The following is a 19,024-nucleotide window of genomic DNA, read 5'->3' as shown; positions in this document are numbered from 1 at the left end:
TTTAGTTGATTGAGTTTGACATTTCATTCCAAGTGATCAGCAAACAGCATGATTCACAGAGAGCAATCATCACAGAAAAGAGATAAGTAGTTTATTACTGAAGGAGGAGAATTCCTGAGTGCCATCCTTTAAATGGCTCTCTTGAAGACGCTCTTAATAAAATATTTTTATGTAAACTATTTTGAGGACAGAGTCTGATTTTTTTGTGTGTGGGAACTGGCTGTGTGCTGTGCTCTGTGCATAAAGTATCTGTCAGATAGGAGTGGGTTGAATGTAAGTAGAGATGATATCCTTAAATATATCAATCCCAGTGTTCCTTCAAAAGCTGTGGTCTTCACTAGTCATTTATTTTACATAGAAAATGACCTCATGCTTTCAAAAATCTCTGCTTTGCCACGTTGCTACTTTAACTCCCCCTGGACAGTGTCTGAACAGGCAGCTCAACGCAAGGCACCTTTGAGTGGACTACTGGGTACGGTCACTCAGGTCTTTTCCTTTGTAACAATGTTCATGCTTGGCCAGAAGCAGAGCAGAAGCTTAGCTCTCAGGGAATAACGGGACCTTCGAATGACAGTGAAGGTTTGACACGTTCGTCTGTGTGTCACGCTTTGCCAAGAGTAATGACTTCCTCTTTTCCCGTGCTCCCTAGGTCTACCCTGAACTGCAGATCACAAACGTGGTGGAAGCCAACCAGCCAGTGACCATCCAGAACTGGTGCAAGCGGGGCCGCAAGCAGTGCAAGACGCACACCCACATCGTGATTCCTTACCGGTGCCTAGGTGAGCCAGCCAGCCAACCTAGCTGGTGCTGATGGGAGGATGCCTTAGTCAGGTCATTTTCACTCGTGCACTGCTCCTTCAGTGTGTTACTACTACCGTAGTGTGGGTTCCTATCTGCGGGTTTCCTATCTACAGATTCATCCAAACCAGGGTGGGAAAAAAAAAGTGGAAGAACAAACTCCAAACAAGCCTGTATCTGTCCCTATGTATCATTTAAATTGCACTAATATTATAAGTAAGGAGAGGTGATTTATTTATTTATTTATTTATTTATTGTTCCTTTATTAGTTGTTGTGGTGCTTGAGAATGAACATAGGACTTCATAAAGGTTAGGCAAGCATTCTACTATTAATGTGTATCCCAAGCTTGGAGGAGGGAAGGTACAGTATGTAAGAACTTGTATGTAGCTTATAGGGAAATATTAATTTCCTATGAGACTTCAGATTTTAGTGTCCACAATGCATGAAAGACTCCACCCAGTGAATGCCACACAAGTGTATTTTACTGTGTTTTGGATGTTGCAGGTACTGCCCATATTCTTTTAATGCAAGAACAACATTTCTTAGCTCTCCTGGCCCCCAGCCAGTCCTGGGTCTACTGAGTAGAAAGTATCTGCTGGTGAAACCTCAGAGTCTTGCCAAGGAATCTCATTTACATTGTCCAGTTACAAATGGCAGGCCTTGTATATTTCTTCACAGGGTTTCACAGAAAGAATATAATGTGAGGTTTCCCTGCTCTTGCTAATTCCTCAGAAAGCCCTTTCCCGCGGTACCTCTCATTCCTACAGTTGAGGATGAATGGTCAGGAAGTATATTTGCTGGGTTGTTTGGTTTTCTATTCAGATCAAACTGGAGGAAACCATGTGCTCACAGAGGCCCCAAATCTTTTACTGCCTACAAATTTTGCTTTCACTTTTATCTTAAAACAATAGAGTCCTTTTGTCTTTTAGGAAAGCTACCTGAAGTCCATTTTCAATCTTGTCACACCTCCTTGCTGGCATTTCCTTGTGAACAAGCCTGGCAAAGGTCAGGAATTTGATAAATTCCATCTGAATGTTTCCCATTGTTATTGATTAATAAGATTGTGAGAATGGCAATCTTTATATGGAAGCTGTAGGCAAATGTTGATGACTTTGTATAAAGTCTAAAAGAAATCCATTCCTCTGTTGAAGGGCATCTGGGTTCTTTCCAGCTTCTGGCTATTATAAATAAGGCTGCGAGGATGGGGAGGGGAACAACCATAAAGAAGGGGAGGGGGGAGGGGGATGTTCGCCCGGAAACCGGGAAAGGAAATAACACTCGAAATGTATATAAGAAATACTCAAGTTAATAAAAAAAAAAAAAAAGAAAGAAAGAAATCTTTTTTTACAGAGTCTCCATTCCCTTCCCAGGTACAAGGAGGTGATTTGACTTCTGACATTTTAGCTGTAAGGGCTCCAATTAAAACTTAGCAAATAGAGATAACTACTGGAGACTCTAGGAACTCATGTAGTATTTGTTTAGCAACGGATTCCATAAGAGCATTCTGGAAGCTGGTGGAATGGTTCTGCACTTAAGAGTACTTGCTGCTCTTCTGAAGAGCCTGAATTCAGTTCCTGGTGCCGAGGTCAGGTGACACACAATTGCCTGTAGCTCCAGGAGATCTGTCACCTTCTTCTAGCCTTCAAGGGCCCTTGTGCTCAAATGCACCTCCCACTCCTATTTTTTATATATTCTTTAAAGAACATGCTGATTTCTGCTCATTTATACATGTGATTTGAGGCATCAACAGAAAACACAAGGGCGTTAGAATGAAGATGCACCCATGTTTCGCATTCCATGAGGAAACAGTGAAGACGATGTTCAATCAGATCCTTAACCATTGGATGGTGTGCATCTCCTTATACCTCCTTATCCCTTTAATCCCTGATTAGACTTTTTAGCTCTTTGCTGTATGGTTGAAAGTCAAGATGTAATAAGAGAATATAACATGAAAAATGGGCAGGTACTGAATTCAGACCTCGTGCTATAGAGGGTTAGCCAGAAGCCAGATTTTATACTGCAGGCACACAGGAACTATCAATGTCTTAGTTTTCATCATGATAAACCTCATTATATCAACCAGGGACAGTCTCACTAATTTGCCTTCTCATCCTAGTTCCTGTAGGAAACACCAGTTAGTGACCTGCCCTAAGCTTTTCCCTCAGCTGTTGGAGCATAATTTCAGGGGTTGAGGAATTGTCCACGTGATCCTGTAAGAAAATGAGGGGGACTGAATTCCCTGCTGCCTCTGTCTTCGGCAAGGACCAGATTTCACTTTCATCTTCTGAATAGATTCTGAGCTCCTTTGATGTTGAAGTCCATAATTCAAGGAGGCAGGCCACTTGTGACATGTTTAGGAAATTTCCCAGGTCTGGTGCAGCATCTGATATAAATCAGCACACTGACTCTAACTGTTCCTGACTGCTAATAGACTAGATGATCATTAGATACTCCCAGCAGGCATTTGGCCTGTTTGAATCTTTTATTGTATTTCCCATCTTATAAGTCCCTGGTCTTTTCCCATTGGACCTGAAATAGACTGTCGATTGACAGGCAGAGAATACCTGTCTCTTGCTTTGCCGCTGAGCTTCAGTTAGAATTAAGCGTTGTTCATCTCTTAGGCAGTGGCAAATTTTCTAGGTGTTTTAAATATGTTACACAGGGCATATAAAATATGCCAGTGTATATGTGTGATGTATCTTCAGTTTTGAGAAAGCAAATTAAAGGACATACATCTCTCATGACATTGTTTGTGTGAGTATTTCAAGTTGGAACTCTTTACCTACCGTCTCCACTCCTTCCCTCCCTCTTCCCCTGACTTCCTGATCCGTCCATCTTGGTGTCACGTCATTAGTGGCATAGTGCGTCCACTGGAATTGCTATTCCATGATGCTGCCGCTGCTGGTCTTCCTTCAGGAGTATAAATGTCAGTTGACAAAGAAGTTGGATTTCTTGATATAAATCACAGAGCCGTAGTATGCTCACATTAGGACTAGAGCCTACAATTTCTTGATTTCTTTTTTTCTTTATTCTTTCTGATGTTTTTAAAAAAAAAAAGAATTAGGCCTGGCAATAGTGGCCCATGCCTTTAGTATTAGGAGACAGAAGCATGTGGATCTCTTGAGCTCAAGGTCAGCCTAGTCTACAACGTGAGTTCCAGGACAGCCAAAGCTACACAGAGAAACCTTGTCTCAATGCCTGCCTGTTCAAAAGTATTAAAACAACTATCCACTTCATTTATAATCATGCAAGAAAGGTTGTGAATTTGAGACAATAAACATTAAAATTCCACAATAGATATCATGTTGATAAAGGTGGCAACTCCCGCCTTTAATACAGACTAAATCACAGTGCCAAAGTTTTCTGACAATTACAGAGGTAGTCAATGACATTCTTCTCTATAATTCGCTTCTGAAACAAAGAATTATTGTTTAGCACTAATCTACAAACCCTCTGGGACCTCCCACTGTATCCAAACATATATTTTAGACAAAGGAGAGTTTTACTGAAGTTAATTCCCACAAAGACATGACCTAAAAACAAGAGTAAAATTGTCTGAGGCATTGCCATATCGAAATTCAAAACATTCCAAACAAATCTTGAGAAAAAAATCCTGCCATTCCTGGCATGCGACCTCCCGACCCCTGTCTCAGAGGAAGGGACAGCATGGCGTTAGTCGAGTTCTCTCTTCACCCCGTGTTTGCCTTGGATTCCTTGCTCTGCAGTATCTCTCATCGCTTGTGAGATGGGGAAGTATATCACGTTACCTTTGGCACCATTCTCCCACGGAATGGATGGCTTCCCTTCCATCCATGGAAGGAAGGCTGGCTCTCTCCCTTCACTTTTTATTTTTGATAATTTCAGAACCAGAGTACAGGATCTGACATGATGGAGTAAACATCTTATCATGTACCATATGCGGAACTCAAAGCACATCATTCATCGTCCCTCAGGGAGGCGGTGGTTTTAATTTTTGCTTTTTTTTTCCCCAAACCTTTTCCATCTGAATGACTTCTCTTCATGGTATAATGGATCCACTATTGAAGTTGGCGCACTTCTGCACTCGTGTCTGCCTAGCGAGGCTACAGCACATTGCCTAAGATAAATCACTGTTGCTTTTACAGGGCCAAAGCACAGCTAGTAGTGTAATCCAAAACAGGACTGAGAGGTTGAGGAACTACAGGGCGACACCACAGTATCCCTCTGTTGCTAATGAAGGTACCGGGCACGTGCAGGTTGTAGTGGCCTTGTGAAGAATGAGAAATTAAGTTTTGAATTTTAGACAACTCTGCCTTGATTCCTAGATGGCTGCTTCTTGAATAATCTACAGCCGTCTCAGTCTTCTTTAGGTCAAGCAGTTTGTACTTGGTTACCTGATAGATAACTATTCAATAGAGGTTATGTCAACTTATGCCCCACAGATTTTTGTTATTATTGTTTTTTTAAAAGGTAAAATATTTAAGAGTAAAAAAGTTGCCAAAATTTGAAAATAGGCAAGAGAATGGAAGGACATTTGCTTTAGACTTTAAATATCCTATAAATGTCCAGAAACCTAAATGTCAGACTCCAGAGAATTCATAGACTTACCTTTTTTTTTAGTTTTACTATGCTAAATTAGAAATTAGATACCATCGTCCCTGATAATAGATCTACAAAGTACTTATTAACACCATTTTACTTATTCTGAAAGTAAGAATTTTATCAAGAATACTGAAATGGAATTAATAAAGATATTATATTTGACTGATAAAATACTGCTGGCCAGAGCAGGAGGTGATGGGCTTTTAAAATAATTATCTAAACTTAGCACTAAGAATATAAGAATTGACATGATATAACAGTGAGTCTAGAACCCAAGTTAAAAGGCATTTATATCAATGGGTGCTATGGCCAAGCTTCGTGGCGCAGGCCTTTAACACCAATACTCAGGAGTCAGAGGCAGGCAGAGTTCTGTAAGATCTAGGCCAACCTGGTCTATATAATGAATTCCAGGATAGCCAGGGTTGCAAAGTGAGACCCATCTCAAACAAACAAATAGAAAGGAAGGAAGGGAGAAAGAAATGAAGGGAGGGAAGGAGGGATGGAGGGAGGGAAGGAGGAAGGGAAGGAAGGAAGGTTGACTTAAGCATCAGTACGTGAAGAACGCTCTTGTTATTTTTCTCCCCAATGGGGATAAATTCAGTCCTTTGTTGTATCATGGTAGTTACCAAGTAGCTCATTAAACATTCTGTTTTATACATACCCCTTGATGAATTTCATATCCCCGATGATGTGCCTCAGGGGCCCCTTTTCTCTGTCCCTCTTTCTAATTCTCTTTTCCTATGAGCGAGTCTTCAGCTTTGGCTCTGATCCCTGACAGAGAAAGTCCCAAGGCAGCAGTTGGGCAGCAGTCTGGAGAGCAGCAGGTGCAGATTGCAAAAGAGTGGGGAACGCCCCAGAAGTGGGGCTCTTGAGGAAGAGGTGATGCTGATGGGTTACCTACTGTAGAGTGCCAGACCCTTAGAATCCTGTCCCAGAGTTTGGGGAAATTATGGTGCTGACAAAAACATAGAAAATGCATCAAATTTTAAAGTGTGGGCTCTCGTCACTAGTTTTAGCAAAAGAAACACAAAACATGGTAAACAACATCTTTTTATTAAGATACCAGACATCAGTGTGAACAGCTATGTCAGCTGTGTGGTTAGTAGGCTCTCTGTCAATCCGCAAGGACAAGGCTCTTAGATTTTTAGCTCAGTACACAGCTGGTTGGTCCCATTGTTTTGTGCCTATGGTGAGGTAACGTGGTGATGGGATTACATGGTGGAGCAAAACTGCTCACCTTGTGGCCAGCAATAAGAAATAATGGGAGGAGAGGAAGCTAGGGGCGTCTCCCACCTCTCTTTGAGGGCAAGGCCACCAATAACATAACCTCCTCTCCCCTCCAGGCTCCACCTCTCAAGCCTTCTTCCACCTCTTTACTTGTACTTTGGGGAGACATTGAAGATGCCACCTGCTCTGCCCATCTTGATGGAAGTGCCATATAAGGCTATGCTGGTAACCTGGGTGCAAAGAGAAGGCAGTAGACTTAAGTGTGGTATCATCTCCCGCTGTGGGAGTCCAGTCACCAGCACTCACTGGTTCCCTTGGACTCTGACTGACTTGTTCCCTTTCATTAGGGTTGCCTATGGGAGCATGGAAAAGAGCTAGATTATAGGAGTCATACCAACATCATTAAAGAAAATGTCTCATCTTCCGATTTTAATGGCAGTCAACTGTGAGGGTATCGTGTCAGGGAAGTATTACATCAGTGAACTGGAGAGTCTGCTTAGGGAAAAGAATAATTGTAGGGCTATATTAGGAATAAATACTTCATGGTGCAGAAGATTAACAATGCTTTCTTGCAATGCTTTTGCATTCGGAGATAATTGGTTTCTGTGTGAAATATAAGCTCTTGGGTGATTAGGACTTTTGTTCGCTCACCAAAAACTCCCCAGAGCTTAGAACATGTCACAGCCCCTTCCTTCCCGCCTGTCAGGATGTGTTGAAAGAATGAACCGGAGGTTTAAATGAATGGGGGGAAGGGAGGGGAAAGGAGGGACATCTCTTGAAAGGCAGAAGACACAGGGTGGAACCTCTCCTGCCAAACACTTCCTAAGGTGACAGCAGGCATCATTTGCCTTCTGTCAGCCTCTGCTGGTATTAGCGCAACTACAGTCAGCATGCCAGGAGCTCCCTTAGGGTTTACCAGTTGAATGATTCTAGCACAGTGTTCATCAACCACCACTGCTCCGATAGGAAGATTTTAGTCAGAATTCTGAGTCTAAAAATCTATGGGTACCAATGGATGTTTGTATTTTTATAAATTATTGTTTGTGACTGGAGAGATTATGACTCAGTAGTTAAGAGCTGTTCCTACAGAGGACCTGGGTTCAGGTCCCAGCGCCCTTATGGCAGCTCACAGCTGTCACACCTCCGAGTGTGAGGTAACTAACAACTTCTTTGGGCCTCTGGGCATTCCTGCATGCATGTGGTTCACACGCGTGCGCGCACACACACCACACACACACACACACACACACACACACACACACACACACACACCCCAAACAGATAAACAGATAAATGTTTTTTGAATTGTGAAAAGAAAGGAAAAGTATTATTTATTGTGTGTATGCACACATGCACTCATAGCGTGAGTTTTGTGTTTTATCGTGGTGCAAACGTGGAGGTCAGAGAATAATTGTTTGGAGTCAGTTCTCCTCTTCCGTTCTTACCCAGGTTTCTTGATCAGAGTCAAGTCACCAGGCTTGGATGGCAAACATTTTATCCTCACGAGCTAGCTTGCTGACCCTCGTGCATACATTTTCCTCAAGAGGTTCTTTAAGTCGTCTGTCTCTCTTTTCCCTTGATGAAGACCTTTGCCTTGCTGCCTGGTTGATTTCAAGTATCACTAACATCTAGGCTTCTCTGGTTTTCTTTGTTTCTTCAGAGAACCCTTGGCCTCACGTCAGTGTGCTGAACCCATGCATTTCTTGAGCAGACATCTTTGCTGTCCTTCACAGTTCTGCCTCCTGATGTGGTGGCTGAAGGTCACATGATGGCCTCTTAGCCTTTGACCCCTCCACAATCAGGCAGTGTCACGAGTTTCTTTCTCCTGCCCCGGTTATCTGTGACATCACTGTCCATCAGATTCTTCCTCCCGTGACCTTGTCTTGCTATTCCTTGCCTGTGGATTCCTTCATTCCTTGTTTTCTATCACAGGCTCATGTGTTTTTGTGGAGTTCAGAAATCTGGTGTTTTTCTACAGCCCTTCTTCCTGGTTGTTCATTTTATATAGCACACATGATTGCCAGAAAATTCGGTCTGTGCAATGGTTTCCCTAAGCCTGTCCTGAGTTTTTATGCCCAAGTCCAGGTTTCTCCTCTGGGCAGAGTTTCAGATTCTGTGTGACCTTGGGAGTATTGGCACAAAGCTTACTTGGACATTTCAGGGGAGGTGTGTGCCAGTTCCTTATGAAGAAATGGTAGGCAGTGGTCGAGAGCATTTGCCTGCCATGAGTGGGGGTTCTGGGTTCTAACTCCAGCACTGCCAGACAAAACAGCACTAATTAATAAAATTTGAGTTTTTTTTTTAGATTAAACTATACTTAAGCAGTATGATATTTTTAGCACTTCATTTATTGCGGAATACCATTTGCAATGATTAAGATTTGTGATAGGAAAGGAATAGAGTTATTCTCAGCCTTCCGAAAAATATGCAGGTAGGTGTGCCTGTGAGCTCACATACATTTGTGCGCATGTGCCCACGCTCATGAGAGAGGGAGAGAAAAAGAAAGAGGGGGGCATTTGTGAGTCTACACCCAACCCACTATGCCTGTTCCTTTCTTGGACTCCAGGTTCCTCGAATAAGAACTAATTAAGTCCATGTGAACCAGGAGCCCTGCTGCCAGTACCTGGCCAGCGTTCATGGACTGACTTTTAATATATTCTAAAGTGGTGCTGGGTAATTAACACATTCTTAAATTTTGCTTCTTAAAGAGCATTTTGGAATGCTTCAGTGTAAGTATAAGTTTTGTTGCAAAGGATCTCTTTAAAACATAGCTGTGGTCTCCGTTTTAGAACTACACTATTTTGTGAGGAGATTTTAGGATTGCACTAAAGCTAGGGACCAGGGATATGGCTCAGTGGCTAGAGATGCTGGTGCAGAGGCTGGGAAAGGTGAGTTCAGTCTCCAGATCCTGCAGAGAAATGACTCCTGAGAGCTGTCCTTTACCTCTACATGTGTAGCGACATGCACTTGCCTGAATTCACACACACACACACACACACACACACACACACACACACACACACACACTGAAAAAAATTAAATTATAGCTGGAAAGAAGAGAGTTGAAATCATCTGTAGGCAGAAGGCTGCTTGCCGTAGAAATGCTAACTGGAGTTGCCTAACGAGTGAAAACTGACAAATGCTTAAAACTCAGGAAAATGCACATATGACCTATTATTTATTGATGTAGTTGAATATTCTGTTGACATGGGACTTGTTATCAAAGATGTCCTTTGTACTCACTTGGCTTTCCAAACATCAGCTCTGTTTTCTCGGAGAAATGGGCTACTGTGTCACTGTGCTTGTAGAATGTGACTTTCCAGGGGTCTGTGAAAGTAGCCATCCCTCCTGCTCTAGAAACCGAAGGCTAAGGCTTGGCAATAGCCAAAGAGCTTGAAGAGAACCGCAGGATGAACTGAATGTGCGGCTTATCATGTGACATTCAGTGAGGTCAAGAGGAAGAAGTGACTTTTGGCATCATTGTCCTTCCTGGTGAACGACCTTAAGGGCATACTTCTTGTGACCTTTTAAGCTTAGATGGCAGAGCTCTTATAGCCTGCTAATGTGAGTGCTGTTGACAATCTGCCTCACTCATACTTTTTCTAGAAGAGTCTACTAGCTATTGTCAGATTCCCTTGGCATTTTTCCTAAACCACAACGTTTTTGGGACCAAACAGCTCAGATCCGAAGGACAACTTTCCTTGTAAGTGCCTTTGCCTCCCCATCATCATTTTACTGGAGAGGCAGACATCATACCGTTTGAAGAGGGGGGAAGTGCCCCCTCTAGTTATTACACGCCTTAGTCACACAGTGTCCTCCTTTGTAATTGTTTAATATAAAATGAGAGATTTCACTCTCCAAAACCCTGTTTGTATCTTCTTACTTTGAGAAATGACTCAAGTGCATTTAAAAGCTCGGTTTCTGCTTGCCCAGAATGCTTGCTCTTCAAAATATCTGCTCCCTGGAGAGGTAAATCAAAGTTAGTCTTTTCATGTGACTTTGGATTGTTGACCTGGAAGACTTCGGGGTAATGGAATGGGCTTTGGCTCCCTTCACTGTTTTCTGGTTGAGTACCCAGCCTGGAAAGGAAGGCGTGACTGAGCATGTGCAAAGGGGAGGTTGGGTGGAGTCTGACAATGTTTGAAGCATGAATACACCTTCATCCCATGCCTCCATTTACTGGAGAAGAGAACCTTGTAAGCTGCCTCACCCATGGATGTGCAGCAGCTCGTAAGGGTGCTTATTTAAATGATTTTGCATATTCAAATGATTGCACAGCCAAACAAATGCATTCATTCTCTGCCTGGTGAGTAAAAACTGAATGACACTTGTGCTCCCTCTGAAAGGAACAGACGTTTTCATTATCAAATTCAATCAAGCAGAAAAACTGGGGAAGGAGCAGCCATCTCCATTTATTTGATATGATAGGAGAAGATTAGTAGGTTGAGGAAGAGCCTTGTTCTCATTTTGCTATGTGACACAAGATGTTTGTCACCTTGGAAATAGTTTTTCTTACTTAGGTTATGAGTATGACGCCAAACAAAAGTCTCAGATTACATGTATCTCTTCAATTCACTGTGTAGGTATTTCTCACTGTGGGGGGAGAGGAGTTCTAGTTATACATTAACATTCTATATCCTCCTTAGATTGAGAGCCATTGTTTATCAGTTGTAAAAGCTTAACTGCTGTCTTTATGCTCTGGTAGAGTCCCCGTCTGACTTGGATTTTGTTTGCATCCGAGGGTGTAGTTCATCACAAAACTCCGCACCAAAGAAGTGGATCAGAATCCTCCGGGGGAATCTGCTGCCAAAGCGTAGTTAGAGATCTATCTTTTGAAGCCTTAATATAATTATTTCTTGCCCAAACCTTTCTCCATCCAAGTCCAGAAATTCAATTATTTCAGCTCTCTGAGGAGGGATGAGCTCCAGAAAACTGATTTGCAATAATGAAACCGAGCCTTGTTTACAAATCTGAGTGGTGCTTTCTAAGATCAGAGTGGCACGGTGACAGAGAAAGGTGCCCATTTATCTAGGGCTCATGCCCCTTGAAATGATCGTGTTTGTGAGAACACAACTGGAAAGGACATAGGTCATTTCTAAAGGAGCTGGATGGATCCTGCTTCATTTTTACGTCTATGAGCTACTGTGTCGCTCATCCCTCTGTGTGGCTGAGACAATGGTAAATCCTAATTCCCTTTTCTGTGCTTTCACAGAGCTCCAAGAGCTGACCATAGCGTTCTGGTGCCCAGTTAAAAGCTGTGCCAATTTCAAGTGGTATGGCCTCCTTTCTTCACAGTTGACTTGTTAAGTGCTGTGACTTTTCCTCCCCCATTCTCTTCTTTCTCCTCATAAGGTATCTGACCCAGTGAGAAATGGGCCATTTTTCTTTGTGTACAGTCAGGGGATTTGAAAAGTTGGTTGGCAGAGCTTCCAGGGACTAAACCACTATCGAAAGACTATACATGGACTGACCCAGGGCTCCAACTGCATATGTAGCAGAGAATAGCCTTGTTGGGGCACCAGGTCTGCCAAGGTTGGATCCCCAGTGCAGGGGAATATGGGGCGTGGGGGGATAAGGGGGATGTATAGGAGGAATACCTGCATGGGGAATGGGGAGGAGAGGGAATGCAGACTTACGGACAGGAAACCGGGACGGGGAATAACATTTGAAATGTAAATAAAAAATATATCTAATAAAAAGATTTTTAAAAAGAAAAAAAAAATAGAAAAGTTCGTTGGGCACCATGACCTCTCTATATGTCTAGTCAGTGACTAGAAATGTCAAACAGAAGGTCAGCCTTGGAAGAGTAGAGAAAGTGACTGAATCCTCAGGCCTGGGCGGTGTTCCTGAGCGACAGTGGAAAATGATCAGAGGACAGAGCTTTATATAATCAGAACTGTTAAAAGGTGGGGTATCGGAAGACTAAGAGCTCCCTTCACAGAGAAAGCCAAGAACAAGAGCTGTCTGGAATGGGGGAAGCCCAGGGAGAGGACTGAAGATAGGGAAGATGGTGGTGTGATGGAGTGGTCAGGGAACCTGGGGACCGAGACCAAAGCATTAAGCGTTGACCTTGAAAGAACAGTAGTTGATAAACACAGGCTGAGCCACTCGGAAAGGACTGGAACGAGCCAGCAGTGGGCTAGAGCTCTGGCAGAAACTCTCTCTCTAAGTGCCTCTTGCTGTCTTGATTGTATAGCCTGCATCACACAGGGGTTTCTGGACACGGCGCATGGAAGAACATACCGTATCTTTTTCCTCCCGCTGCGATGTCAGCTAATGACTGGTGGTTGTCTTGCCTCACCATACCTCAGCCTGGTTGGCGTTTTTGTAAGTAATTATGTGGGTTTTTTTCTCCCTTTCCCCTTTTTTTTAAAGCACCCCATATAACTCTAATTAATTGCATCTTTTTTTAAAAAAATCTATGTGGTTTTGAAGGTTTTTTTTTAATGAGGCAGAAAAAGGAAATCGTTGGGAGAAAGCGGAGGAGGCTATTTGAGTTTCAAGAAACAACGTGATTTAAGACGGTGTCCCTGCAGGGTCTGCTTTTTGGCTCCTGGGAAACAAGACTTGAGTTTCATCAAAGGAGGCTGAGGCCTGGTGGAAACTGACGCCCTTTGGCTTCCACACCTGAGTTAGACAGATATCCATAAATACAAAATATAACAGCAGAACTGTAGAAAGTGAATGGGGAAGAAGGGCAGTGAATGGTAGTACAGGTTAGGGTCGTAACAAGGCGAATCCTGGAGGAGCACCTCACGGCACCTATGCCGTTCACGCTCACAGGATGAACGGTGTGGGCACATAGGAAATCTGTGCAGTGTCTGTGAACACTTTCATTCAGATGCAGCCTCCTGTGAACCCCTGTCTGGGGCTTTGCGTGTTCTCCCATAACCCCTCCCTGTCTGAACTTAGCTCGTTGGTCCTCTTTAAAATCCGATGTAAGGTGTGTTGTGCTCACTGTGGGCCACCAGCCCCATGAGGCTGTGCAACATTGAAAGATAGCTAGTCCAGACGGCTTTGCAGGTATACAAGCATACCATGGATAGAAGGGCGAGTGATGGGAAAATACAGCATGCTTTAATAAATATTTTTGCAATGTTTGTTTCACATTGAAAAGACACAATATAGTATATACTGGGATAAATAAAATGTTACCAAAGTGAATTTAATATATATTAAATATGGAAAAATGCATTCTGCCTTTTAAAATGTGACTGAAACCACCACATATACAATCTACTTTTTATTTCGGTTGGACCTGGCTACTCTTGGTGTGGCCTTGCTTGACTGTACACCTCATTTCTTGTGTCCTCTATGAATGCTGCTCCAGGTTAGCATTTGTGGTACCACTGATACTGAGTATCCACTTAAAATTGCATCAGATCCTGCTAGGTTTTGATTTTTATTCTCATTATCCTTTGAATTTCCCTGGCCAGCAAACATTTCCTAGAATGTCCCCATTATTACAGACTGAGCATTCTTATAAAGTCTGACATCCTAAAAGTTTCATGACTGGGAACTGCCTAGACACCACGTCCTGCTGTAAATGGAAAATCCTGTACTGTAAAACATTGTTTCGCGTACAAAATTATGAAAGGTATTGCAGAGGGCCAGCATGGCCTCACCTGTAAGCCCAGTGTTCTGTAAGTGGGGACGGGAGGGAGGAGTGTTCAAGATATGGGAAAAACAAAAATGGAGTGAAATTACTGGTAGTTCATGTGTAAAAGGTATATATGGAATATTAGTGTTTTTTATATTTGAATCTCATTCATAAGATAATCTTGTGTATATGCAAATTCCTAAACCTGAAACTGAGACAAAGCTTTTTGAATAAGAAAAATGGAGTTTTTATACAGAGGTCACTAGATTTCCTCTCACTGTGTTGTCTACAAATGTAGAACCTTGTTTTTTTTTTTTTAAGGTGTATTTTATTTTTAATTGTGTGTGTGTGTGTGTGTGTGTGTGTGTGTGTGTGTGTGTGTGTGTGTTCTGACAAGCTGCTGTAGGGCCATCCTTTAATCTTCTCTGCAAATCTAAGAGTCAGTCATTTCTCCACACTCCTATTTCTTTTTATTGGAGAAGAATAGAAGAATCCAATATCTAGACTCTGCTACTGAAATGTCTGCTTCCTTGCTGATAGACCAACAAAATCCACTTGTCCCTCCTCTCTCTTACAGTATGGATTCTTGTAGGTATTTCCGTAGCTCTCCGTGCCTCTATTCGCCTCCATAGGAGCTCACCCTGTTGATCCAAACCTACTCTATCACCCACTGGACCATTCTACTTCCTACTCTTGTCTGTAAACTGTAACCCCACTGTGAGGCTCTGACTTCCACCCTCCTTCCTTTGTTTCCACCATTCATTTCAGAATACACTGATACCAGCCTCACAATTACAGCACAAATGGGAAGCTCTTTAATAACCCTAAAATTGTTAGCCATTGTTGGTCACTATATTTCGAAAGATATCCTTATTATTTCAAAACAAGTATTGTTACTAGAGAGGTACAGTTAGTCGGTTACTCTTGAATACTCACCTCACCATTCACGATCAAGAGTGTATCTGCCTGTGGTATGTACATGCGGCTGAACTCAGCTCATGTGAGTCTGAAAGATTTAAAGGAAACTCAGTGCTCGCTTCTTCGGCTTGTAGCTTACTTGAGCTATCCACTCAGTTTCTCCCGTGTGCCAAGTTGCTCTCTGAAGAAACCCACCTGCCAACCATTATTGTGATAGTTACCGCGGCGTGCACGGCCACTCTACCAGAACTGTGTCATTCACTCACGTGTTCTCAGGAACCCAGAAGTGACCCTCACCATGAAGCAAAACTCTGTCCCATGCCAAGCTGCTTGAGAAGCATTTTGGCCACTTCTTTAAAAAAAAACATTCTCTCTATACAAATGCCTCCCAGAGTGGTTTCCCAGCCGGTTGTTGGTGTGCTCAAGTTACAGGGGGTCGGCACATCTAAAGAGCTGAAACCAACCAACAAACAAAACCTGTCCAGGTGAATACGAGTAAGCATTTCTTCAGTCTGCACCTATCATTTTGATATGCACATATGTAGTGCGAAGTAAAGCACACATACATCTGGAGAGGGTACCTGCATGTTTATGCATTTAGGGGGACAAATGAGAAACATCCGATTCTGCACGTCTTTGCCATCGGTGTGAATTGTCTTCTCGTGTGCACAGGAGGAAGAGACTTTGTTTCTCTTCTACTGGGTCCTTTCGATTTGACCTTCAGTCTTAAGTTGTCATCCTAGTCTGAGGCAGTGTCACTTTTCCCATGGATAATTTCGGCAGCCCCAACCTCATCAGCTTCCTCCCAACCTTGACCCCTATGATGCTAACAACAGGGAAACACACCTACCTGTCTTGCTGTGTCCCTCAAGAGTGCTGGTCAGATTTGTAGCTGAACACCACGACGTCTGCCCTCACCCACCCATGATCTCTTGCAAAGTACTCTTTTCTGAGAATTCTCCACCTCTTGTTTTTGTCTGAACTCATAGGCATATGTTTGCTAGGGACTTCTGTACCCTGTTGCTCTGTGACTGAAATGTCTTCTGTCAACCTAGGGTGTTTTCTCTTTTCTCGGTTTCTCCAACTTCATCAAGTGTCCTTAGTCACTCGCACTGCCCAGTTAAATTCTGCTACATCTTACCCCTAAGATTAGTCCCCACACCCGTCCCTCCACTTTTTCTCCATAATATTTCTTACCAGCTAACGGATTGTTCCTTAGTGTGACCCTCTTGAATGCTATCTTATTGCATCTTCTTGTCCCTTTCCTGGATTCTCAGCCCTGAGAGAAACAGAAACAACTTGCAACGAGTTGTGTCAGGGATGGACTGAAGTTCTTGGAAGAGGTGTTTGGCGATACCTGGGCCTCTCTTAAAAACCACTGACCACTGAGAGACTTGGAGGCTCAGTGCTGTCATCCGAGGCCTCTGCCTCACTCAACCAACTGGCACTCTTATCTATCAAAGTGACATTCAGTGACAACAGCACCTCTTCATCTGTGAGGACGCCATCAAATGGCAATAATAAACATGGATCTGTTGCCTGCAGTCGGTACATTAGTCTCCGTAAGTAAAAAAAACCTGTTGCTGGTTTTATTACTGTAGCTATTACTGGGATGGGATATGGTTAGCAGATAGTTACTGGGGGAAGGGTACTTACTAGCAAGGAAGGGAGCACGTTTGCTCCAGACAGTAGATTGAGCACTTTATGAAAATTAACTCATTTAATTATTCCAGTCTAACTGTTTTCTGCATGTGTGACCTGGCCGGGTTTCATGTTTTCTCTCTTGCTCCCTTTCCTCAGAGAACTAAAACTGTGACAACTGTAGATAACTCTTTTGCAAGGTTCTGAAGCCAATGGGAGAAGCTGCTTTTAATTCCTAAGGGCTGTTCCAGGGTGTTGCCCAGTCACTGAAACCCTCACCTCACCTTTCGGGTGAGGCCTTGTTGCCTTTCAGTTTCTCAGTGCCAGTTTCTCCTCTTTTAAAAGATCATCTCAACCTGCCTTTGAGACAGGGATGGGGGCGGAAATCCACCGGCCTTCACACCTTTTGCTCTGTTCATTCCTATGATCCTGGCCACATATTCTACCCTTGAGAATTCATAGAAGTGTGTGTGTGTATCCGTGAATATGCCTATGTGTGTGTCTGTCAGTGTGTGTGTATGACTTAATATGTCTGTGTCTGTCTGCATGTGTGTTTGTGTTTGTCTCTCTGTGTGTCTCTATGTATGTGTCTGTCTCTGTGTGTGTCTATGTATATGTGTCTGAGAGTATGTGTGTATATAAGTGTGTGTCTGTGTATGTGTGCATCTGTGAATATGTCAATGAGTGTGTATGACTCAATATGTGTCTGCATGTATGTCTGTGTGTGTCTGTGTGTGTCTCTCTGTGTGTGTCTCTATGTATGTGTCTGTCTCTGTGTATGTCTATGTGTCTGAGAGCATGTATGTGTGCCTGTGTATGCATGTGTGTGTGTGCGTGTGTGTGTGTGTGTGTATGTGTGTGTGTGTCCATGCACATGTACATATATAGAGGTCAGGGGATAACCTTGGCTGACATTTCTCAGACACACCTTGTTTTTTGGGAAATAGGGCTTCTCATGATTGTGACTCTCCAAGTAGGCCTAGCTGGGAGCCAGCAAGCCCTGGGGGTTTTGGCCCCTAGCACTGGGACTATAATTACATGCTGTCCTATCCAGTTCTTTCCTCTCTAAGGGGATCTGGGGATCAAACCCCCATGCTCATGTTTGTAAGCCAAGCACTGCATCACCTGAGGTATCCATGCAGCTGGAAGTGGCTTTCTTCCTGTCTGAGATCTCAGTGCCTCAGAAAATCAACGAATAGAAGCTTTTCCTTTGAAATCACTTTGTTCAAAGACCATTCCGACCTCTCAAACATTCCCATTTCTGGTTCCCTCTAATTTTCCCATGTGGGGTCGTCTGGCGGGGTCTCCTCAGGCTTCTGATAGTGGATGTTTATACTCTTAATTAATACTGCCTCATTCCTGGAAGCGCATTCCTGCTTTTGAACACACAGTACCGGAGAGTCTACGTTTCCCCTGTTTAATATCCATTCATTCCCTCTCCTTTCTCAAAATCCTCTTGCGTAAGGGAACCTTACACAATAAAGCTCAGTTGGAAATATTCCCAACTCAACTCAACTGGAACAGCTAAGGCAGTGGGTAAAAATGAAGTCTGTTGGTGGGCGTCGCTTGGAGGGAGAGTCTCCATCCCTGGTAGCACTGGAAAGCTTCCCAGCAGGAGACCTCCCATCCTTGGCCCACTCTGCCTGGAACATGAAGATGAGGTTATTGGGTTTCATGGACCGTCTACCTTGTGACTACAGAGCATAGGGCCTCCACAATCCCACTGTGTTCAAGCCACTGTCCAACACGTTCTAATTGATGCAGCAGACTGCATTTCAAGCCAGTTTATTTGGATTACTGGATAATTTTAGTCTAGTTCTTTTTTTTTCCTAAATTGCCAGAATGACCAGATCATAGCATTAAAGTATTTCACAGGCTTAGAATAAATCATTTTCTTTATAAAAGCCAAGGGAAATCGGCCATATAAACCATTGTGACTCGAGTTTAAATGAGACAAGATATCTCTCTTGAAGGATAGAGAGTAGGGACGCCTGGAATTTCAGCTCAGCTCTGCTGTCTGTTGGCCCTGTGAGCAAGCCACCCCCCTGGAGATCTTCCTGCCCATCTACACAATGAGGTAGGTAGTTCAGGTTAGACCCTTGTTCTCACAGACCTCCAGAGAGCCAGCAGCGGAGGCCTGCAGGTCCCTGTTGATTTCCACGTCTTTGTTTTCTTGCCAAGACGTCAGCCAAGTACACATTTCATCTACTTTAAAAACCCCCTCTCCACTGAAATTTACATATGTGCTTTAAATGTGA

At 43.2% G+C, this 19,024-nt stretch overlaps 1 protein-coding gene across 7 annotated transcripts in view; it reads left to right on the top strand.

The window, feature by feature from the left end:
* Positions 1 to 19,024, top strand: part of App (amyloid beta precursor protein) — a 218,145-nt gene that overhangs the window by 70,495 nt on the left and 128,626 nt on the right. For all 7 annotated transcript variants that reach the window (XM_006248011.5, XM_006248009.5, XM_006248008.5 and 4 more), the window contains exon 3: positions 650 to 779. In XM_006248011.5, coding sequence (XP_006248073.1) covers positions 650 to 779 — 130 coding nt within the window. The remainder of the gene's footprint in view (positions 1 to 649; positions 780 to 19,024) is intronic.

The sequence above is a fragment of the Rattus norvegicus genome, chromosome 11, assembly GCF_036323735.1.
Source record: "Rattus norvegicus strain BN/NHsdMcwi chromosome 11, GRCr8, whole genome shotgun sequence".
NCBI lineage: Eukaryota > Metazoa > Chordata > Mammalia > Rodentia > Muridae > Rattus > Rattus norvegicus.
This window is presented reverse-complemented; position numbering and strand designations above follow the sequence as displayed.